The 23,157-nt window shown below is 39.3% G+C and overlaps 5 protein-coding genes across 5 annotated transcripts; all 5 read right to left on the reverse strand.

The window, feature by feature from the left end:
* Positions 1-738: 738 nt before the first annotated feature.
* On the reverse strand, positions 739-2,886 carry LOC110758872 (putative vesicle-associated membrane protein 726). The gene is made up of 5 exons (XM_021960827.2): positions 2,459-2,886; positions 1,866-2,007; positions 1,644-1,764; positions 1,401-1,463; positions 739-1,241 (listed from the first exon to the last, which is right to left on the reverse strand). The coding sequence occupies exons 1-5, from the start codon at positions 2,646-2,648 to the stop codon at positions 1,095-1,097; spliced, it is 663 nt and encodes a 220-aa protein (XP_021816519.1). The 5' UTR covers positions 2,649-2,886; the 3' UTR covers positions 739-1,094.
* A 1,340-nt stretch (positions 2,887-4,226) lies between these two features.
* Positions 4,227-8,961, reverse strand: CSLD1 (cellulose synthase-like D1). Its single transcript, XM_021960879.2, has 6 exons — positions 8,037-8,961; positions 7,222-7,651; positions 6,589-6,990; positions 6,081-6,456; positions 5,563-5,983; positions 4,227-5,420 (listed from the first exon to the last, which is right to left on the reverse strand). The coding sequence occupies exons 1-6, from the start codon at positions 8,651-8,653 to the stop codon at positions 4,466-4,468; spliced, it is 3,201 nt and encodes a 1,066-aa protein (XP_021816571.1). The 5' UTR covers positions 8,654-8,961; the 3' UTR covers positions 4,227-4,465.
* Positions 8,962-9,274: 313 nt separating this feature from the next.
* On the reverse strand, positions 9,275-10,983 carry LOC110759089 (putative F-box protein PP2-B12). Its single transcript, XM_021961125.2, has 3 exons — positions 10,616-10,983; positions 10,142-10,260; positions 9,275-9,958 (listed from the first exon to the last, which is right to left on the reverse strand). The coding sequence occupies exons 1-3, from the start codon at positions 10,928-10,930 to the stop codon at positions 9,553-9,555; spliced, it is 840 nt and encodes a 279-aa protein (XP_021816817.2). The 5' UTR covers positions 10,931-10,983; the 3' UTR covers positions 9,275-9,552.
* Positions 10,984-11,418: 435 nt separating this feature from the next.
* On the reverse strand, positions 11,419-14,142 carry LOC110759099 (putative F-box protein PP2-B12). The gene is made up of 4 exons (XM_088246748.1): positions 13,672-14,142; positions 12,898-13,435; positions 12,304-12,422; positions 11,419-11,910 (listed from the first exon to the last, which is right to left on the reverse strand). Exons 2-4 carry the CDS (start codon positions 13,216-13,218, stop codon positions 11,511-11,513), a joined length of 840 nt encoding a protein of 279 aa, XP_088102874.1. The 5' UTR covers positions 13,219-13,435; positions 13,672-14,142; the 3' UTR covers positions 11,419-11,510.
* A 6,477-nt stretch (positions 14,143-20,619) lies between these two features.
* LOC110759074 (putative F-box protein PP2-B12) lies at positions 20,620-22,268 on the reverse strand. Its single transcript, XM_021961113.2, has 3 exons — positions 21,867-22,268; positions 21,281-21,399; positions 20,620-21,103 (listed from the first exon to the last, which is right to left on the reverse strand). Exons 1-3 carry the CDS (start codon positions 22,239-22,241, stop codon positions 20,701-20,703), a joined length of 897 nt encoding a protein of 298 aa, XP_021816805.2. The 5' UTR covers positions 22,242-22,268; the 3' UTR covers positions 20,620-20,700.
* Positions 22,269-23,157: the final 889 nt, after the last annotated feature.

The raw sequence follows: 23,157 nt of genomic DNA on the forward strand, positions 1-23,157 counted from the left end.
TGAGTAACATTTAATTCTGATTTTTATGTCATTTATAACTATTAGGTTTAAATGAGAAGATAATTATTCAGAGAGATGTCCACAATTCATTTTGCATTTAGAAATATAAATTTAAAATTAAAGTGATGAGCAAAAATATTTCCGAAGAAAAAATTGATTTATTTTGTATTTGAAGAAGAAAAAGAAATTAAGCAACTACAAGAACAAAAACAATAGCAAACACGCGGTTTGGAGGGACGTGGTGCGTGTTGCCGTGTAATGTGAAAGCTAAGAAAGACATAGAAAAGCGTGCCCGCTTGGGGAAATGGAAGATTGAATTCATTATCATGATTTGTTTGATGGAAAATTCTACAAACAGACAGTAGAAAGAAGATAAAGTTGGGGCTCACTGCAAATAGTCATCCAAACACGCAGGTAGCCAAGCCCACCACTCTAAAAATATATAACCGGAAGATGATAACAGTCGCAATCCGTAAACTCATTTAATCTATTCAATAATTTACTCATATATAATTATATGGAAATTGATTGGCTCCTTCAAATATGAAGGATTATAATAATTTCTTAGTAGGTTGATCCAAATTTTACTTTATTAGCTCCACTCTCAGCACTAAAACTGTGTAGCCCTGTGATTTCTATGGATTTGTTTTTCTTAAAAAACAGAGTTTAAAACTCTCAGTTATAAATACCACAATAGTTTTAAACAGATTCTCCAATGATGTAATCAAATTTGAGAGAAGCAAGCAAATAAGGGAAAATATTTTAATAGCAGTCCGAAAGGGCATGCTGATTTACAATCATCCAAGCATTCCTCCATTACATCTTAAGCTAATTAAGGATCCATTACATTACATGGAGCACATATACGATGGTGATTGATTTTATCTACCCTAGACAAGACAAGGTCAAATGTATAAACTATACAACAACCAGTGCGAAAAAAAAACATACAAAACCTCCCCCACCCCATCCTAAAATGGCTAGCAAAACAGGACGGGCATAACCTAACAAGGTAAGCAACTCAAAGAGACAGAGCAATTTACCAATGCCGCATGACAGCACCAAAGCGTCCATGGACATATTCCGATGCAAACTTAGGTACACTTAAAACCATGGCAGATTGACAAAAATATCACAAAGCCTATGAGAACGATGATCCCCACAACAATCAATTTTATCTTCATATTCTGAAACCACATCTTCCTTTTCATTTTTGTTCCCTGTGTCCTGAAATCTTGGGCCTACAACACAAACACACCATTGTTTTCAACATATAAAAACGCCATATCAACATTACAAAAGAGGAAAGCAAATTAAAAGATTATTTAAAAAAAAAACCATATCACTCTCCATCACCCAAACCTAATAAACTAAACATAAGTTATGCTTCTTCGACTAACCTGGGAGCGAAGATTATCAGTTTTGTCCACCAACAGCTCAATCTTCTCACCGCGGTCAAGAACCTGCAGAATAGATGAATTTCCATGACTAAAAATGGATGACATATTTACCTACTTAGAATCAGAATGAAAAGGAATTGGAATGAGAAATTCAGAATGGGAATTGAGTTGTTCCTATATTAGTACTGTTTACTAACTTTCAGGAATCAAAACCACAACCACACCCTTATTCAAAACACGGACCTTCTCAATATTGTCCATCATAACACCCTTGACCTCAGTAACCTGAGCCTTCACTTTTGCAAGCTTGTTGATCTCTTCAGGATGATCCACACAGTACTTCATGTGATCCTTCAGTTTAGGTCTAAAACATCCATATAAGTGTTAAGCAAAGCATATTCATGAAAACTTACAAAAAGGCGAACGATATTCATCGCCATGAAAAAGACATCATAAGATGAATACCCAAACTCTCTGTTCAGTCCATTGGCAACAGCAGTTCCAGCTTTCCCACCAGCATATCTTTTGTTGAAATCGTCCTTGATTCTCTCCAGATAGGCAATTGGAATTTGCCTGCCAGCAGATTCAGATGCAACTACGCAGTAGGCTGCAGAATCGAAAACAAAGACAATTTAAAAACCTATCCTTACAATTTACAAACAAGGATTATCAACTCAAATTGCAAAGTTGGAAATTGCTTCAATCAAATCAAATGCACAATGTTTTTTTTTTTTTTGATGTGTAAAATTGACTAAGAAAACTAATACTGCAATTAAAAAAACGTAGCCGCAATCCAACAATCATCTCTTGAATCTTAATCACCCAATCTTGAATGCATACCATGCAACCATATGGTTACAAAATATTTGCTTTAAAAAGAATCAACGCGATCAGCGTTTTCATAATCATAGATACATATACATATGATCTTCATTCCAACAAAAACAAATTACAAAACGCATGGATCAAAGCCAACAATAATGAACAAATCTAAGAGAAGAATCAGACATTGGTAAGAAATGACATTTGAAGGGCATGTAAATGCATGGGGGACTCACTGAAGCCGTTTTCGACGAGGTAATTGAAGGTGTGGCCATCGCAATTGTAGGTGAACTTGTTGTTGGAGGAAGGAAGCTTCTGGAGGCATTGAGAGGCAATGGAGGTGAAATTGCCGGTGAACTCTGTGTACTCGGCGAGAATCACACTGCCTCGAGCGACGAAGCTGTAGATCAGAGATTGTTGCCCCATCTCAATCCCAATATAAAAAAAAAAACCCTAACCCTAATCCGAATGGGAATGTGAATTTACGCACAGAGAGAGAGAGAGAGAGACGTTATGGAAGAACGAAAATGCTGAATTTACGCAGGGAGAAAGAGCTATATACTTTTTTCTTTTTCTTTCAAGTGTGTGTGTGTGTTTGTTTGTTTATTTATTTTTTCTTTTCTTTTCTCATTTTTATTTTGAATTTAATTTCGTGGAATGAAATGGAACACGAGATGTGATGAAGTATTATTTTGTGCTTGGGAATTTCGCAGTTACACGTAAAGTGTGTAATGTATGAGTTTCTTTATAAAAAAAAATAGAAAATAAAAATATTGTTTGAACGGAAATGAAGGGTGCATAGACCAAGGCGGGAAGCCCCCCAAATAAGGCTGTCCTGCTCCTCCGCTTCTCACTGGTACCGGTCGCAACAAATGTCTCAACCTTCACTCATTTGTAAAAATAGCAAACATTCCATCTTCTTTTTTCTTACTGTTCCTTTTTAATCTCTCTCCTTTCCTATCCTGTTCCCATTTTTTCACCGAGAATATAGAATATTTGCTTGGTTATATACACAACAAGAAATCACCGAACCAAACCGATCACTAAATGAATTAATTCGATTTTATTAACCTAAATCAAATAAAACCGGACCGTAACCATCCCTACTTTCCCTATCATAATTACGTGTATAATTAAAAATGATTTTTGCCCACATTTAACTTGTAGTCAGTTCGTGTGCATTTGATTTGACAGATGGATGCAATGCAACAAAGGAAACCAGAGTTTTTAGGGCCAGAAATTAATTAGGAGATTGCTATCTGCCAGAGCTGATGAGGGAGGGGTGAGGCATATGCCGACGCCGTGAAGATTGGAAACTCAGAAAACATGTCTCAAATGGGAGGCAGTAAAATCCCAATACTTGCTAGTGTTTCATCAAACTTGGCTTCTAAAACTAACCGTTCTAGTACTTGCTACGTCTTTCTCTTATAGAAATCACCAAAGTTGGATATTGATGAAGTGAGACCTAGTTCTAGTTCATATGAAGATAGAACAACAAGTGCCCTTTCTCTTCTTTTATTTTTGTCATCCTTTTCTCTCTTGAGTTCTTCTTGAATGACATCTCTTTGACTGCGTCCAATTTCTTCATCACTTGAATGCAGATGTTGCATGTTATTAGCTAGGCTCATGCATCTATATACTGCAGGCAGGGCAGTTGAGTTACTCTCTTGTTGCATTTTATGTTCCTTTTTTCACTCTCTTGATTACCTCTACTCACATACGACCTTAAAACTCCAACACTTTTCCTGCTGAATGAATCGAAGTAGACAAGTTATCATTTTCCAAAATGTTGCTAGGAACAGAGACGACGTCCTTTTTCGAATGTTCAAAAGAATTTATGATGTTAAATTAATGGTTTTACCAAGCGTGAATGGTTCTTTACCCACTAAGAAAGTACAGGTAAAGAAATGAAGGATTGAAAAGAGTAATGTGCAAATTATATCTTTGACTCCCTGTCCCTGTAGAGAGGGAAGAAAAGGGAAAAAGAAACTTAAGTCAGGAAATATAGGATTTTGTCAAGTCTAAACATCAGAGATTTGTACCTTATATTAATCTTGGAATTTTTTTTATACAGAGATTTGTAGGAATAATTATCTAACACTAGTAGCTGTACTTATAATAGACTTATAGTACATTTGTCATGGCACCAAGCAATGGATGCCACCTGAAGTTCGAAAGTTTTTTCTTCGAATTCAACCTGAAAATTCTTGACATTAGTATGTATATCCTTAATTTTGTTATCATTATATCTGCATGCCTTGATTGTTGAGGTTGACACCATTTGGAGGATTGATTACTATCCAAAGCAAAGATATTATGATTGCAAGCAGCCCTGCCCAGACATATACAATAGTAGGTATCCTTCCTCTCCTTCCCATCAAGCCTTTCATAAATGGGTACATGTGAGCCAACACCCAGAAACTAAAGAAAAGTCCTCCGAGTAGCTTATTCCATTGGGGTATCACTTCGTATAAGGTCCTTGAGATTCCGATGACCATTGCAATAATATTGATAATTATGATTGTCAGAGGCATTAAGAACAGACTTGTCCATTTGACAACGTAGAGGTCAGCGTAAATGTCTTCTTCGTCTTCAGCTGTAGACTTGGTAGTTAAGGTGAAGGAAATTTCGATACCGGCTACAACTTTGAGGAGACCCTGGATGACAGCTACAAGGTGAGCACTTGTTCCACCAATGAGCCAAAATTGCTCATTACGCCACCATTCCTCAAGGCCAATGCCAGACCATCTCACTTCAAGTAGGGAGAGCAGACAGAGACAGATAGTGATGATAAGGAGGTAGGTAAGGAAGGGGATACTTAGGCCTGCAACTATGAATTGACCTGTGAAGAGGCAGAGTGCAGGGAGGAAACAGTAAACAACCAGAAAGAGGGATGTGAAGGGATAAATGCCGACGTTGAGGTATGCAATACGCTGTAGAAACTTGAGGCGCCGGCATGCAAGAAATGCATTGTTCCTGGAGTAGAAAATTTCCACTGAACCAGTGGCCCATCGGAGCACCTGGTGCAATCTGTCTGTGAGGTTGATAGGTGCAGTGCCACGGAATGCATCACGCTTCGTGATGCAATACACTGACCGCCAACCACGATTGTGCATTCTGTAACCTGTCACCACATCCTCTGTCACTGATCCATAGATCCAACCTATCCTGTCTCCCCATTCGGTCTGGTCCTCGTACCTGTGTGTGCAAACATAAACTAATTAACCCAAATGATCACAGTGTTTTGCAAAACAAGGAAGAGTCTACACAACTGGTCTAGAACTAGAAAAGTGCTTCTTTCAACTGGTTTATATGCATATATAGATTATGTACCACTTACCAGCAGGAAATGACAGCAACTGCTTCAGCAACAGTCGGGGCATCGAGTGGGGGACGTGGTTCGAGCAGAGCGCCAGGAGGGCGGCCATTCTTGACAGAGGCGTGATCAGCAAGAGGACGTCCGTGATACTCAGCAACGCCTATGGAATCAGTGAACATTTGTGAATTTCCAAACTTCTTGGGAAGGCCTAAGTCAGGGTGAGTCGCCAGAGGTTGTTTTTCTGAGTCGGGTTGATCTGGATCAGACTCTAACTGCGCCTCCATCTCATGGTAATTTGGAGCTGGGGCTTTGATCGTCCCAAACATTCCTAGGTACTCATTTGCCCTTGGCGGGTGGAACCCGTACAGTGCAAAACGCCTGAACATGCACCCAGTTCCCACATACACTGGGCCTTGGAGACCATCCAGGGCTCTCATATTTCCTGTTGTTTTACAATTATATCCGAAGTCAGTTTCAGTTTAGCTATATATCAAATTCAATTAATTAGCCGAAGTCACGCATGCATGATCAAACATTACCATCAAAGAAGACTGTGTTATGATTTGCATAACGGTCAGATGGATCGATCCCTTCAAATCTCTGAGGGAATTGAATGTAGCAAATCCTGTCTCCACCCCGGTCCATCATGAAGCACATTCCTTCCCTTATAGCCAGAGAGTTATAGATATAATGGTCACAATCCAAGTTAAGTATGAAGGGACCATTAGACAATATTGCTGATGCTCGGACCATGGCATTCATGGCTCCTGCCTTCTTGTTGTGGTCATATCCAGGTCGCTTCTCTCGCGAAACATATGCAAACATTGGGACTCGAATGTCCACCCCTGTGAAGTCTAATTTTTTCTCATCAGGAAAACCCATTACAGCCTCCATCTCTGGGACCTTACTCATTACCTGCATGTATGTTCACGATTATATTTGAGGTTCATACTTTTAGGACTTGTTTTAGAGAGAGAGAGAGAGAGAGAGAGAGAGAGAGATATATATATATATATATATATGTAGTTATTGTTATTTATCCATCACCTGCAAGATCCCAGCATGGTCTCCTTTTTTATGATCGGCGCAAGGTTCGAGCCATGTTCCTGGCCAATGTGTCCCGTCAGCCATCCACGTTGCCTTAGTGACATTGCTTGCCTCACCATCCGCTGGCTCCGCTCCATCTCCACCGCCACCAATACTTTTCTCCTTGGAAAGCTTCCTTTCATTCATGTCCTCTCTAGAGTTATACATTTCACTTCGCTTGCGGATAACATCAGGGAGACCGTTGATCCTAACTTTAAATTCATCATATTCTCTCTTGATCCAACGGCGATCCTTGACAAAATCAGGCCGCTTCTTGTTCTTGGTGGGGTCAACTTTGCTGCTAAAGTAGCTGTCTGGATTCCTAGGCTCAATTTCATGTTTTCGGCAAAAGGGTACCCAAACCTGCAGTGCATATGTATGTATGTAGGTATATTTGGACAATATATAGCAAGAACTAATTAACTGACAGGAATCAAATTAATTCAATTAGCATGACTACTTATTTATGTTTTTTTTTCTTCTTGTGAGAATAGCATGATTATTTTTTGGATAAGAAATTTACTTGCATGATAAGTTTCATGTCATTATTTAATTTTTTTACCACCACTAATGAAATTACAATATTGAACCAACCTCAGCAAAGTTAACAGCCTCGGCCATGGCCTCAAAGGTGAGAATGGCACCACCATCATCTGAAATGTAGCATGAAAGCTTTTCCACGGGATATTGAGCGGCAAGGACGGAAAGAATGGTATTGGCAGTGACAAGAGGTGGTTCCTTCTCAGCGTCGGCAGTGGAGATGAAGACATCAACACCGGGGAGGTCAGAGCGCCCAGTAGGGTTGGTGGGAGAAGGTTGCTCAAACTTGTCATGTAGAGCAGCCAAGTCCGTGGCACGATTTATGGGGTTCTGCTTGGGAAGAATGTCTAAAAGCCATGAGAATGCAAACCAAATCTCACAAACTATGGACATGCCCCATAGCCACATTGCATCCGGGTTTGGATTCTGGATTCGCCATAGTAGGAAGAGGAACAGTACTATCAAACGGATGACCACCAGTAACCTGCATATATGTACAATTAAATATGCTGGACTTGCTAATGACTTGGCTCCTCATGGAAATGATTGTTTCTTCTCTTAGTTGGTGGGAAGGCATTCTGTCTCTCATTTTATTGTTTCTTTCTATAGTTCGGATCTTTTGGGTATACCCAATTATTACAAAGCCATATTTGGGGAGGGAATAGTAAATGAAACCTGAGATGCTCTTAACCACTTGAGCTACAATTTTTTTACTTTCTTATCTTATTTTCAATCCCCTTGACTTTGTATCTTTTTGTGAGATTTAATAGAGAACAAATGCACATAAATGTATTTATATGCATTAATTAATGGACACAATTATTGAATTGTTTGTTAAGGAGCTAGTTATTGATGAAGCAGGTAGGTACCTGTAAGGGCTAAGAATAGCAGGGGGGATTTTAACCTTCCTGGTGAGTGGCTTCCATGGTTTGTCAATAAAATCCTGCATGTTCATTTCGACTTCCGGTCCATACTTGTTCTCTTGCTTCTCTGACCAATATGCGTTTCCAATGCCATACGTTCCTTTGGTCTCAAACAACCAACGATTATGATCAAAGTCCCCAGTTTGGCTTCTCAACAGTATTGATTTGTTATTAGATGAGTTCATCACTGACATTCTCCTATCCGCCTTTGCAGCTTCACTATCACCCCCACCATCATCGTCGCCCCCTCGCCTGGACTCCGCTCCAAACCGTGACGGCCCATATGGCCCCGGACCATCAGTTTTTGAATCCGAGGCCGTTCCTGCACCCAATGACCCCGCCATTGGCTGGTTGTCTGGTGTAGGGGGCATCATCACGGTGTAATTGATGTAGTCATTTTCGCCCGAGAATTCCCCGCTCATGTCCAAATCGTCGTCCCGAGACAAGCTCATCACACGCCCACTGGACGTGCGGCGGGCAAATTTGACCCCCTGCGGTGGACGGCCTGCAGATGAGGGTGAGGACGACATTGTTTTCTTTGATGAGTTTGATGAAGTTGCCATATCTGTGCTGTTGATGTTGTGATGCTTTTCCGATTGTATTTTAGCTACAAGACCCAAATGATCACATTTAACATTAACGGATTACTTGCGGCGCACGTAAAAATAACAAGTACGGAATAATTCCATGTGGGTGAGACGGAGGCGAGAAGATGAAATGGAAGTGGAAAGTATGGAGAAGGAATTGGATATGTTGAATCACCGGTTGAAGGAAAGGCCAAATATGGTTGATAAGTTGAATGGTCCCCAATTTGCTTCTGTTTTTAGCGTTTTTCCCTGAACCGGATGTCACTCCCTTGTTTCAATCTCAATCTCATAGTTTATCAATACGCGTGCCACGTTTAAGTTTTAACAATGTTCTTTTTTAAATTAATATTTTTTCTCCTGCATTAATTAAGAAAGGGTAATAAGGGATTTGTAGCTCAAATAGTTAAGAGCATTTACCTCTGCATTCTAGGTCGTAAGTTGAATTCCCCATCACCAATATTGCTTGTATAAAAACATAATAATAAATATGGTCAAAACTGTAAAGAAACAATCCCACAAATTAAAATTTTGAAAGACTCCCTGCAGTTCTTACCAAGTCCACTAACCAAGTTTTTATCACAAAACATCCCCGAATAGTTGGAAACAAAAAAAACACTAATATCATTGATGCAATGGTAAAGGTTATTTGTGCCCACAATACATTATACCTATAAAAAAACACAAATCTTAACATACAAACTAGTAAAACATACATTAGAATAAACCATTACTAGTTTATATCTGGGAATTTTAGAAAACTAGGCAAGTTTTGGACAATAATTTCATAGGGCACACCAAAAGAAAAGACTGAAGCGCCTACAAGAGGATGAGAAACGGTAAGGCAATGTTACTCCCACTACCTCCTGTGAATTCCTTCACTCTTTGGGCCTAAGCTCAATGCCTTCCACAATGAGGCCGCTCTTACAGTTGTAATCACTAGTTTCCACTAGACTACACACTACAGTAGCATTATCTTCTTCGGTGACAAACTCACCCATCTCAATCTCAAACCACCCATCGCCTCTGTATCGAGCATGCGGAGGAGCTGTACCTTCATAAGTTACAGGGTCTAGGATCACAATATGCTCAACCGCAACTTCGCTATGTTCATAAGCGACACGCAACGTAACAGGAGTTGCTGCAGTCTCTGGATTGTGTTGTGATGAGAGCTGATAGACAAAATAAGCTGCATAGGTTGTTCTTGGGGACAATTTTTTAGTCTCTATGTATCCCTGGATGTCAAGCCACCATACATATTTGAGCTTAGCCACTTGGGAAAACCTGTCATGTGATTGACATATAACATAATCTTTCTGATGCGGGGCTTTTTTGGTCATAAAGTATCCAATTCCAATAAAAGATTACTTATCCTACAATTCAGGTATGAATTAGCATCACTCAAAAATATAATTGAAGTGATATTTAGTAAGATAATGGTGGAGAGAGAGAGAAAGAATAGAATACCTAGACTCTGGTAAAGATATCCACTGCCAATATCTGGGTGTATCTCCCCATATAATTGAAAGCCCTCTTGCTCCTACCATATAACATTTTTTGCCACTCTGCTTTTCTAGTGCCATGCTCTGTGTCAGAAAAAAAGAAGCTCGGATGATGATCTTGTCATCCATTATTGTTAACATTTTGCACAACAGTCAGGTAGCCATAGCCATTGATATCATGGATCATCAGTCTTTTCATGAATTATCTAATATTGGCAAACAAAATTTCTTTTTTCTTAAATAAATAAAATAGCATTTCGAAGAATGAGATTTCTAATACATAAATTGCAAAAATCTCCTAGTATCTAAAACCTATGAAATCTTAGAATCCAATCGCAATGGGTGATGATGACCCAAGAGAATTCTTGATTCTTTAAGGAAAAGTGATAAATCATAGAAATTTCGGAAAAAATGAATGAATGGGGTTTGAGTTAATTACCATGTTACCATTGCCTATGATGATGGGGTGATTGCAAAGATGAAAGTAGAGATCCTTCTTGGACAAGGAGTTCAAAGAAGTGCAAATGATTTCCTTATAATCCTGGGGCAGAAATCTCTCCCACACAATATCAGAATCCGCAGCAATTCTAAAGAGGGAAGAGACCAGCGACGATCTGCACGCATCCCGAGGGGTTGTGCAGGAAACGATGTGGGAGATACATTCTGCAGGCAACATGCTGATGATACTCATCTCTGCTTCTGCTTCCTTCATTTTCTTATGTCGATCGCCTCTCTTTCCTCCCTTTTTCCTCATCAGCTCATAGAGTTGAGCACAATTCCAATTCAAGTCAACCCACTTAACTGACAAAACCTTTTTTTATATATTTATTTTAATTTTAATCAACGGGAAGGGACCGAGGGAAATTCACGATCTTCTCTAGCATTGGGGATGTGGCGACACATGTAACTCAAACATTGGGGGTGAATACGCCTTTTATTTTTTTTATTTTTATTTTTTATAACTTGTCAATGGGGTCTTGTTTTTTTTTCTTTGATCAATGTCAATGGGGTCTTTATTCATGCCTTTTTTTATAACTTGTCAATGGGGTCTTTAATAAACAATAAAAAATAAAAAAACTTGTCAATGATGTCTAGCCTGAGTTTTTTATAATAAAAAAAGTCAAAATTTACCCAATGCTTTTATAAATGTTTTGGTCCCCCCAAATTACTTTGGCAGCAAATGTTCGTTTGCATTTTGACGAAATAATAGTGTAGTCATAAGTTAAGCACTTGACAATAAAATTGGATGAGCAACGAAGATTATTTTGAATGAATGTTAAATGAAAATGCAGAGTCTCAGTTAAGCTCAATGCCTTCCACAATGAATCAATCCTTCATTGTTTGGGCCTAAGCTCAATGCCTTCCACAATGAGGCCTCTCTTAGGGAAACTACTAATTTCCATTAGACTAAACAGCACAGTAGCATTATCTTCTTCAGTGATGAACTCACCCATCTCAATCTCAATCCACCCATCGCCTCTGTATCGAGCTTGCGGAGGAGCTATACCTTCATGAGTTATAGGATCGAGGATCACACTACGCTCATCTGCTGTGCTTTGTTCATAAGCAACATGGAACCTAAAAGGAGTTGTTGCAGTCCGTGGATTGTGTTCTGATGAGAGCTGATAGACAAAATAAGCTGCATAGGCTGTTCGTGGGGACAAATTTTTAGTCTCTATGCACCCCTTGATCTCAAGCCACCATACAAAATTGAGCTCAGCCACTTGGGCAAACCTGTGATGCGATTCATTCACATATAAATATGCATCAAAATGCAACGCATTCTTCTATGACTATTACTCCACTTAGTAACAGTAATCATGTCAGGGTTTAGAGGTAGCCATATCCACTTTACTTTCTCTGAACCGTGCTTCTCTTCTGAGGACACTATATATAATGTCAAACCCCACAAACTCACTATGAAGGCAACAAACATCACACATTCGCAAGGTCATTCATACTTGATCAAAATCTCAATGATATTACGTATTCTTTCTGATGCAGGTCTTTTTTGGTCACAATCTACATAAAGCATATTCTTTCTTATGCAGGGTTTGAATTAGCATCACTCAAAAATATAATTGACTTGATAAATAGTAAGATAATGGTGGAGAGAGAATAGAATACCTAGACTCTGGTAGAGATATCCATTGCCAATATGGGGGTGTATCTCCCCATATAACTGTAAGCTCTCTTGCCCCTACCATATAACATTTTTTGCCGCTCTGTTTTTCTAGTGCCATGCTCTGTGTCAAAGAAAAGAAGATAGGAAGGATGTTGCTTGTCATCCATGGTTCCCAATCATAGTCATAGTATACCATTAATATTTAGCCATTGATATCATCTGTCAAACTTAGCTATTCATGCCACCCAGTAACACTAATCCCCATAGACAGATAATCAAGCTTGTTGATGTTCAAACTTCTTTTTTATTTTTGTAAATAAAATAGCAAATTTAGTAAAGCATCTCCAACAATGAGTTTTCTATTACATATAATTGCAAAATTCAAAAGTTCAAAATAATTCAATAAGTTTTTTTTTTCTTTCTTAAATCCAACATCTTTCCTAGTATATAAAACCTATTAAATCTTAAAAAATCCAATGGCAATGGGTGATGATGACCCAAGAGAATTCTTGATTCTTTAAGAAAAGGTAATAAATCATAGAAATTTAGAAAAAAAAAAGAAAAAAGAAAGAAAGAATGGGGTCTGAGTTAATTACCATGTTACCATTGCCTATGATGATGGGGTGATTGCAAAGATGAAAGTAGAGATCCTTCTTGGACAAGGAGTTTAAAGAACTGGAAATGATTTCCTTATAACCTTGGGGCAGAAATCTCTCCCACACAATATCAGAATCCGCAGCAATTCGAAAGAGATGAGAGACCAGCGATGATCTGCACGCTTCCTGAGGGGTTGTGCAGGAAACAATGTGGGAGATACACTCTGCAGGCAGCATACTGATGATATCCATATTATTTTTTTCTCCTCTGCTTCCTTCCTTTCTTATGTCGATCGTCTCTCTTTCCTCCCTCTTCCTCATCTTCTCTTCATATTGTTGACGCACGGTTATGACCAAGGCCGATATTGTGTCTGGGCCTCACCATTACGGGCCCAAGGGTCTAATTATGCCAAGGCCCACTGCCAAAGTCGGTTGGGAAAGGCCTATAAGAGGCAAGGGGGTTGATCACTCTCAAGGATCTCTCGAAGTTTGCTCGGCTGAGAACCAGCAGCCCTCTCTGCTTTTGTAATGCCGTGATCTGTGTCAAAGAAAAAGAAGCTAGGATGTTGTCGTCCATTATTCATAATTAACGTAAGTAATACTGTTAATATTTTGCACAACATAGGTAGCCATTGATATCATGGATCAGTCTTTTCATGAATTAACCTAGCTATTCATGCCACACAGTAACCTAGCTACTATCTAACACCAAATGATGACCCAAGAGCATCAAGAAATTTAGAAAAATGAATGAATGGGGCTTGAGTTAATTACCATGTTACCATTGCCTGTGATGATGCGGTGTTTGCAAAGATGAAAGTAGAGATCCTTCTTGGACAAGGAGTTGGAAGAAGTGGAAATGATTTCCTTATAATCTTGGTCTTGGGGAAGAAATCTATATCAGAATCCGCAGCAATTCGAGAGAGGGAAGAGACCAGGGATGATCTGCACGCATCCAGAGGGGTTGTACAGGAAACGATGTGGGAGATGCACTCTGCTGGCAACGTGCTGATGAAATCCATCTCTGCTTCCTTCCTTTTCTTATGTCGTCGATCGATCCAAGTCTCTTCCCTTCCTCTTCCTGGTGATCTCTTCATATCACACATCATACAAACTCAACTTACTAAATAGTCATCTCATCCTCACGCCCTTGCTATTACAGTAGACATGCAACAAGCCATTAACCAATCACCCACAATCCGCATTAGAGTGAGTCATAATACAATACACCAAGTTGCGGAGAGAGGGGTTTCTCAAACACGATGCCATGGGGGTTTGAACCTGAGACCTCGCAAGTCATCAATACCCTTTTTTATTGGACTAGAAAAGATTAAGATCTCATTAGTAACTTCATTCTTTTATTTTATTTTATTTTATTTATGTTTCATTCTGTTAGAAAAGAAAAGATCACACTCTGCTCAACCGCAACTGCGCTATGTTCTTCATAAGCAAGACGAAATGTAATAGGAATTGTTGCAATTTCTTGATCGTAGTCTGATGAGAGCTGATAGACAAAATAAGCTGCATATGGGTTGTTCTATGATTCGATTCATTCACATATATATATATATATATATATATATATATATATAGTTATATACACATCAAAATGTCAATGCATTCAATCTTTGAATCATGCTAGCTTCTTCTGAGGACTATAAGTATCCAATAAAAGATTACTTATATCCTACACCTACAACTCATGTATGAATTAGCATCACTGAAAATACATAATGGATATTGTGGTAGAGATATCCATTTCCAATATGTGGGTATATCATATGTCAAGATACAACTGCAAGCCTCTTGCCCCTACCATATAACATATTTTGCCACTTTGCTTTTCTAGTACTGCCATGATCTGTTCTGTGTCAAAGAAAAGAAGCCTAGCCATTGATATCATATCATCAGTCTTTTCAGAGTCTCTGTTAACCGATTAAGGTAATAAATAGTTAGATTTTAGTTCAAAGTCCTTTGCGGGCATTTCTCTCAAATATTATCTATGCAATGGTAAACGTTTATTTGTGCCCTGCCCACAATAGATGCTACATACATATTTATACCTACAAAATTTATATACAAAAGAAACCATAACTACTACTTCATCTCTTGGAACTGTAGTGCGTGTTGTGCGGAAGCGTCAATCAAGTGCGAGTGAAAAATAAACATAACTAGCAGGAGATAAAATGAACACAAACAACAACAACAAGAACACCAAGATTTATACTGGTTCGGCAATGCCTACATCCAGTTTGGAGACGACGGAGTATTCCACTATAATCAAATGAGAGAATACAATAGTGTTTAACACTCAGAAACCCAAGCCCCAAATATACCCAAGCTCACACACTCAAGAATATATAAGGAGAACACAAATTGAGTACAAATTTAGAGAAAGGAAAAATCAACTCTTTATTTTTTCTTTCTCTCTGCCGACTTCTCTCTCTGCAGCTCTTCTACGCCCCCTATCTCCTTCAGCTGCTGCATGCTTCCATTTATAGCCAATGAAGTTGGCTCTTCAAGGAACCCACGGCCAAAGGCCTCCAAACAAGTAGGGTAAGCCATCAATGCTATCTATCATTATGTCTCCCATATGCTACTGTCCAAAGGCAAAATATTCCTCTGCAAAGGCGCTGCAAAGTTGTTATTCACCTGCAAAGCTGCTGCCCCCACATGACAGCATCCTCCCACATGATAGCACAAAGTTCTTTCTGTGCAAGTTGAGCCATAATCAACAATCTCCACCTTGGCTCAAATTGTACCAAACTCGTAATACTCCCAATGGTCGTCTCCCAATCCCCCACGGGGCAATCAACAAATTTTACAAATTCCAATCAAGTCTAAGCAATGCTTAAACTTGAGCAACGAAACTGGTTTCGTCAACATATCTGCAGGATTGTTGGTGGTTCCAATCTTCTCAAGAAGAACATCTCCCTCTTCAATAATCTCACGAACAAAATGGAACCTCACGTCAATGTGTTTCGTACGTGCATGATGAACTTGATTCTTTGCTAAATAAATAGCACTCTGACTGTCGCAATACACATCCACATGGTCCTGTTGAACCCCTAAGTCATCAAGCAACCCTTGAAGCCAGATGGCTTCCTTTATAGCTTCTGTTATCGCCATGTATTCAGCCTCAGTAGTCGACAAAGCAACAGTAGATTGCAGAATCGACCTCCAACTCACTGGACCTCCAGCAATAGTGAATACAAAACCTGTAGTGGACCTACGCTTGTCCAAATCACCTGCGTAATCAGAATCCACATATCCAACAACACATTGACCAGAAACTTTATCCTGCTGAAATAATAAACCAACATCTACAGTACCCAGAATATATCGTAGAATCCATTTCACAGCTTGCCAATGCCCTTTTCCTGGATTATGCATATATCTACTGACAATACTAACAGCTTGTGAAATATCAGGCCTAGTACACACCATAGCATACATCAAACTACCAACAGCACTTGCATATGGAATTTGAGCCATGTAATGACTCTCCTCATCAGTATTAGGAGACATAGAAGCACTAAGTTTGAAATGAGGGGCAAGAGGTGTACTAACCGGTTTTGAATTTTCATTCATCCCGAAACGTTGTAGTACCTTCTTCAAATACTGCTTCTGACACAGACTAATCTTGCCCTTCGTTCTATCTCTTTCAATTTCCATACCCAGTATCTTCCGAGCTTCTCCCAAGTCCTTCATCTCAAATTCATTACTGAGTTGAGTCTTCAACCTTTCAATCTCCACTTTGCTTTTACATGCTATCAACATATCATCAACATATAAAAGCAGATAAATGAAGGATCCATCTTGTAGCTTGCGAAAGTATACACAATGGTCATAATGACTTCTTGTGTACTCATGCCCGATCATAAACCTATCAAATCGCTTGTACCATTGTCTTGGAGACTGCTTCAAGCCATACAATGATTTTTGCAATTTGCAAACCCAATTTTCCTTGCCAGCAACCTTAAAACCTTCTGGCTGAGACATATAAATCTCTTCCTCCAAATCACCGTGTAAGAACGCCGTCTTGACATCAAGTTGAGCTAACTCGAGGTCAAACTGCACAACCAAAGCCAACAAAATACGAATAGAAGAATGTTTTACTACAGGAGAAAATACCTCGTTGTAGTCAATGCCTTCCTTCTGAGCGTAGCCTTTAGCTACCAATCTGGCTTTGAATCTTACATTGTCTTTTCCCAAAGATTCCATCTTCTTGGCATACACCCATTTACAACCAATTGCTTTCTTCCCTTTTGGTAACTGAACCAGCTTCCAAGTCTCATTTTTATGAAGAGATTTCATCTCCTCATCCATAGATTTCTTCCACTCCACGTTCTCTGAACTTCTGACAGCTTCTTTGTAGGCGGATGGAATATCATCTTCAATAACGGGAAGTGCATATGCCACAATATCAGTAAACCGAGCAGGCTTCCGAATTTCCCTTCTCTGTCTTCTGATTGCAATAAAATCTTGTTGCTGTGGAGGCTCTTGGGTAGGTGCCTCCTCTTCATCGTCCTCATCATCAGAATCAACTGCAGGACTAGTGTCTGTAACATCAGACCTTACTGGAACAACCGGAGTCTTTAGTAACTCCACCTGCTTTGAACTACTCATGGTCTTGGTCGCTTCAGTTTCACCTTCATGCTTGTTCTGATTAACCATAGCAGCCTCATCAAAAGTCACATCTCTGCTTACAACAAATTTCTTCTCATCTGGACACCAAAGTCGGTATCCCTTCACGCCAGTGCTAAAGCCCATAAATAGAGCTTTCTTTGCTCTTGGATCCAACTTGCTTTCCCTGACATGGTAGTAAGCAGGACAACCAAATATGTGTAAAAACTTGTAATCAGTACAAGGTTTACCAGACCATACCTCCATGGGCGTTTTGCCCTCGTTCGCAGCAGCCGGCAACCGATTAATAAGATGGCTTGCATAAGTAATCGCCTCAGCCCAAAACGCCTTGCCTAAACCAGCATTAGACAACATACACCGGACTTTCTCAAGCAAAGTACGGTTTATGCGCTCCGCCACCCCATTCTGTTGCGGTGTCTCCCTAACCGTGAAGTGCCTCACAATACCCTCATCTTGACAAACTTTCAAGAAAGGATCAGACTTATATTCACCACCATTGTCTGATCTGAGAGTCTTGATCTTTCGACCGCTTTGCGTTTCAATCATCTTTTTCCACTTCAGGAATATCTTCAAGACTTCATCTTTACGCTTCATGGTGTACACCCATATTCTTCTAGAGAAGTCATCAACAAAGGAGACAAAATAATGGCTACCTCCCCAAGATGCATTCTTGGAAGGTCCCCAAACATCAGTGTGAACATAATCAAGAATGCCTTTAGTGTTGTGAATAGCGGTGCCAAATTTTACTCTAGTTTGCTTACCCAACACACAGTGTTCACAGAATTCCAATTTGCATGCCTTTGCACCTTTCAATAAGCCTTGCTTCACCAATCCTTGCAACGCTTTTTCACCAGCATGCCCAAGACGCATATGCCATAACCTCGTAGTGTCTGTGCTATCTGCGTCAGCAGCTTCGGTGACAGCTGCTCCACCAATAACTGTACTCCCCTGCAAGAAATACAAGTTATTTCGTCTTGTACCTTTCATCACCACCAGTGCCCCGTACACAGCTTTAAGAACTCCACCCTCCATGGTGATCTTGAGACCCTTGGATTCCAAAGCGCCCAATGAGATGAGATTCTTCTTCATATCCGGTACATACCGAACATCACTCAATTCTCTGACTGTTCCATCATGCATCTTCAAACATATTTTTCCTATTCCTTGTGTTTTGCAGGCATTATTATTGCCCATCAAAACAACTCCACCATCCAGCTCCTCGAAGCTAGAAAACCATTCCCGAATGGGACACATATGATAGGTGCAACCTGAATCCAAAATCCACTCCTCGGAGTGACCATCAGCAGATGAACTAGCCAAAGCAAACTCGAAATCATCATCTCCAGATTTTGCAACATTTGCTTTAGAACTCGCTTTCTCCTTCTCTTTGTTCTTCAATTTGGGGCAGTCTTTCTTCCAATGACCCTTTTGGCGACAAAAGGCACATTCATCTTTAGCAGGAAACTTCCCTCGCGACTTGGAACGAGATTTTCCCCGCTTCCCAGATTTTCTTTCCTCTGTTCGACCCCTTGCAACAAGTGCCTCGGTTTGTGAATTGTGAGTCTTCTGATCCCTTTTACGGCACTCATGATTCACCAATGCCGCAGACACCTCCTCAAGTTTCACCTCGGATTTTCCATACAACAAAGTAGTTGTCAAATGATCATAATCATCAGGTAATGAATTTAACAAACATAGTGCCTTGTCCTCGTCAGGAATTTTCACATCAAGGTTTGCTAAATCAGCAAGTATTTTATTATAATCATTGAGGTGTTCATGCATAGAAATACCTGGACGATACTGAAATCGGAAGAGTCGCTTCTTCAAGAAGAGCCGATTTTCTGCACTCTTGGTCATATACTTCTCCTCCAATTTCGTCCAAAACTCCTTAGCAGAAGTTTCCTTCATATATGGGTATTTCAACTCCTTATCAAGGAACGATCGAATAGTGGCACAAGCATGAAGATTAATTCGCGTCCACTGCTTGTTATCAATATCTTCTGGTTTATCCTCCAGAACTATATCCAATTCTTGTTGATACAACACATCCATAACTTCACATTGCCACATACCAAAACTATTAGAGCCATTGAATTTATCAACCTCTAACCTTGTAGTAGCGATCGGATGTCTATTGGATGTAGGTGCCGACGAAGACGATGCCGACTCCTTCTCCTTCTCCTTCCCAGATTCGTCTTTATCTCCAGCCATCAAATCCACTCGGCACTATTCACGGCTACTGTAGTAATCACTATTCACGGCCACTGTAGCGCGGCTACTATTCACGGTACTGTAGAACTGGTACTGTTCACACTGTACTGTAGCACGCCAATTTCCCCAGTCGAAACTGGAGCTCTGATACCACTTGTTGTGCGGAAGCGTCAATCAAGTGCGAGTGAAAAATAAACACAACTAGCAGGAGATAAAATGAACACAAACAACAACAAGAACACCAAGATTTATACTGGTTCGGCAATGCCTACATCCAGTTTGGAGACGACGGAGTATTCCACTATAATCAAATGAGAGAATACAATAGTGTTTAACACTCAGAAACCCAAGCCCCAAATATACCCAAGCTCACACACTCAAGAATATATAAGGAGAACACAAATTGAGTACAAATTTAGAGAAAGGAAAAATCAACTCTTTATTTTTTCTTTCTCTCTGCCGACTTCTCTCTCTGCAGCTCTTCTACGCCCCCTATCTCCTTCAGCTGCTGCATGCTTCCATTTATAGCCAATGAAGTTGGCTCTTCAAGGAACCCACGGCCAAAGGCCTCCAAACAAGTAGGGTAAGCCATCAATGCTATCTATCATTATGTCTCCCATATGCTACTGTCCAAAGGCAAAATATTCCTCTGCAAAGGCGCTGCAAAGTTGTTATTCACCTGCAAAGCTGCTGCCCCCACATGACAGCATCCTCCCACATGATAGCACAAAGTTCTTTCGGTGCAAGTTGAGCCATAATCAACAGTGCGTGGGTTTTTTTATAAATACATGTCTAGGATTGGGTTTATTTATAATAATCTATAATTTCAAAGGGCACAATAAAAGACGGACGCTTACTAGAGGATGAGAAATGGCAAGGCAACGTTACTCCCACTCGTTTATAAGCTTTCTTCCCCTCCTGTGACTTGTGCAAGGAATCAATCCTTCATTGTTTGGGCCTAAGCTCAATGCCTTCCACAATGAGGCCGCTCTTACAGAAACTACAAATTTCCATTAGACTAAACAGCACAGTAGCATTATCTTCTTCAGTGATGAACTCACCCATCTCAATCTCAATCCATCCATCGCCTCTGTATCGAGCATGCGGAGGAGCGGTACCTTCATAAGTTACAGGGTCTAGGATCACACTATGCTCAACAGCAACTGCGCTATGTTCATAAGCGACGCACAACGTAACAGGAGTTGCTGCAGTCCCTGGATTGTCTTGTGATGAGAGCTGATAGACAAAATAAGCTGCATAGGTTGTTCTTGGGGACAAGTTTTTAGTCTCTATGTATCCCTTGATGTCAAGCCACCATACATAATTGAGCTCAGCCACTTGGGAAAACCTGTCATGTGATTCACATATAACATAATCTTTCTGATGCAGGGCTTTTTTGGTCATAAAGTATCCAATTCCAATAAAAGATTACTTATCCTACAACTCAGGTATGAATTAGCATCACTCAAAAATATAATTGAATTGATAAATAGTAAGATAATGGTGGTGAGAGAGAATAGAATACCTAGACTCTGGTAGAGATATCCATTGCCAATATGGGGGTGTATCTCCCCATATAGCTGTAAGCTCTCTTGCCCCTACCATATAACATTTTTTGCCACTCTGCTTTTCTAGTGCCATGCTCTGTGTCAAAGAAAAGAAGATAGGAAGGAGGTTGCTTGTCATCCGTGGTTCCCAATCATAGTCATAGTATATCATTAATATTTAGCCATTGATATCATCTTTCAAACTTAGCTATTCATGCCACCCAGTGACACTAATTCCCACAGACAGATAATCAAGCTTGTTGATGTTCAAATTTCTTTTTTATTTTTGTAAATAAATTAGCAAATTTAGTAAATCATCTCCAACAATGAGTTTTCTATTACATATAATTGCAAAAATCAAAAGTTCAAAATAATTCAATAAGTTTTTTTTTTCTTTCTTAAATCCAACATCTTTCCCAGTATCTAAATCCTATTAAAACTTAAGAATCCAATGGCAATGGGTGATGATGACCCAAGAGAATTCTTGATTCTTTAAGGAAAGGTAATAAATCATAGAAATTTAGAGAAGAAAAAAAATGAAAGAATGGGGTTTGAGTTAATTACCATGTTACCATTGCCTATGATGATGGGGTGATTGCAAAGATGAAAGTAGAGATCCTTCTTGGACAAGGAATTTAAAGAACTGGAAATGATTTCCTTATAACCTTGGGGCAGAAATCTCTCCCACACAATATCAGAATCCGCAGCAATTCGAAAGAGATGAGAGACCAGCGATGATCTGCACGCGTCCTGAGGGGTTGTGCAGGAAACGATGTGGGAGATACACTCTGCAGGCAGCATACTGATGATATCCATATTATTTTTTTCTCCTCTGCTTCCTTCCTTTCTTATGTCGATCGTCTCTCTTTCCTCCCTCTTCCTCGTCTTCTCTTCATATCTCAGATCATTTGTTGCTTTCAGATGTGTAGGTCCCTCCATAGTGCAGTGAATATTCTTTGCCGCAAGTTTAGAAATTTGGGAGAGACAACTTTCACTTACATGAAACGGCAATAACACTATTTTAATATTCCTGATTAACAACGCTATGACACATGTGATAATCTTTTCACATGACATAATATTAATAGATTTTTTTTTTTGTCTCATTAATGGTCGAAAATAACAAAATAGTATTATCCCCATTGCAGGGCCAAGTGTGAAGACAACTAGGAAAACTAGCCCCAATGACGAATCATTTAATGATTTGAGCATTGCAAGGAATAAACATAAGAGAGATGTTAGAAGACCTTTTAGATTTCAAGATGAGTGTATTTAATGGCATGTTCTCTAATTCGTAATCGGAATTAAAATAAGGAGTTGAATTATGATGACAGATTACTCATGTGTTTACTTCACATAGAGAAATGAAATTGCAAGTAGGGCATACACTAAATTAGGTTGGGGTGTGCAAGATCCAATCCAATATGCTCAAACCAATCGATCCAATTCAATCCAATCCAATTTTAATCAATTTTGGTGATTTGGTGAATTGGATTTTACATTTAAGTCTATTAATATGTTTGATTAGATTAAACATAATGATAAATGTTTTATATTTCATTATTCTCTTTTTAAATTATGAAAACTGATCATCCAATCCAATATCAATTCGATTGGATCAAATTTGGATTTAAACCTATAATTTGATTGGATTTGATTGAAAAAATCATAATCTAATATATTTTGAATCGAATGTTGACTGAATAAATTACATTGGTTTTGAACCGATGTACACAATTATTGAGAAAATGTAAATTGTAATGAGGGGTAATTTGGAATCTGAAAAATACAATAAATTATATTTTATTAGGTTGCGTAGGTTGTTCCTGGGGACAAAATTTGAGTGGCTATGCAT

This window comes from Prunus avium, chromosome 1 (genome assembly GCF_965620075.1).
Source record: "Prunus avium chromosome 1, drPruAviu1.hap1.1, whole genome shotgun sequence".
NCBI classification, from domain to species: Eukaryota; Viridiplantae; Streptophyta; class Magnoliopsida; order Rosales; family Rosaceae; genus Prunus; species Prunus avium.

What these genes read in the sequence shown, in the direction of transcription:
- LOC110758872 (XM_021960827.2), bottom strand. Translation starts at nt 2,648, where the DNA reads ATGGGGCAACAATCTCTGATCTACAGCTTCGTCGCTCGAGGCAGTGTG. An exon ending in CCTCGTCGAAAACGGCTTCA is followed by an intron (nt 2,008 to 2,458) that starts GTGAGTCCCCCA and finishes TCGATTCTGCAG; the next exon opens with CCTACTGCGTAGTTGCATCT. An exon ending in GGACTGAACAGAGAGTTTGG is followed by an intron (nt 1,765 to 1,865) that starts GTATTCATCTTA and finishes TGGATGTTTTAG; the next exon opens with ACCTAAACTGAAGGATCACA.
- CSLD1 (XM_021960879.2), bottom strand. Translation starts at nt 8,653, where the DNA reads ATGGCAACTTCATCAAACTCATCAAAGAAAACAATGTCGTCCTCACCC. An exon ending in ACCATGCTGGGATCTTGCAG is followed by an intron (nt 6,457 to 6,588) that starts GTGATGGATAAA and finishes ACATACATGCAG; the next exon opens with GTAATGAGTAAGGTCCCAGA. An exon ending in TAACACAGTCTTCTTTGATG is followed by an intron (nt 5,984 to 6,080) that starts GTAATGTTTGAT and finishes GTAAAACAACAG; the next exon opens with GAAATATGAGAGCCCTGGAT.
- LOC110759089 (XM_021961125.2), bottom strand. Translation starts at nt 10,930, where the DNA reads ATGAGGAAAAAGGGAGGAAAGAGAGGCGATCGACATAAGAAAATGAAG. An exon ending in TCATAGGCAATGGTAACATG is followed by an intron (nt 10,261 to 10,615) that starts GTAATTAACTCA and finishes TTTCTGACACAG; the next exon opens with AGCATGGCACTAGAAAAGCA. An exon ending in ATATCTTTACCAGAGTCTAG is followed by an intron (nt 9,959 to 10,141) that starts GTATTCTATTCT and finishes ATCACATGACAG; the next exon opens with GTTTTCCCAAGTGGCTAAGC.
- LOC110759099 (XM_088246748.1), bottom strand. Translation starts at nt 13,218, where the DNA reads ATGAGGAAGAGGGAGGAAAGAGAGACGATCGACATAAGAAAGGAAGGA. An exon ending in TCATAGGCAATGGTAACATG is followed by an intron (nt 12,423 to 12,897) that starts GTAATTAACTCA and finishes TCTTTGACACAG; the next exon opens with AGCATGGCACTAGAAAAACA. An exon ending in ATATCTCTACCAGAGTCTAG is followed by an intron (nt 11,911 to 12,303) that starts GTATTCTATTCT and finishes ATCGCATCACAG; the next exon opens with GTTTGCCCAAGTGGCTGAGC.
- LOC110759074 (XM_021961113.2), bottom strand. Translation starts at nt 22,241, where the DNA reads ATGGAGGGACCTACACATCTGAAAGCAACAAATGATCTGAGATATGAA. An exon ending in TCATAGGCAATGGTAACATG is followed by an intron (nt 21,400 to 21,866) that starts GTAATTAACTCA and finishes TCTTTGACACAG; the next exon opens with AGCATGGCACTAGAAAAGCA. An exon ending in ATATCTCTACCAGAGTCTAG is followed by an intron (nt 21,104 to 21,280) that starts GTATTCTATTCT and finishes ATCACATGACAG; the next exon opens with GTTTTCCCAAGTGGCTGAGC.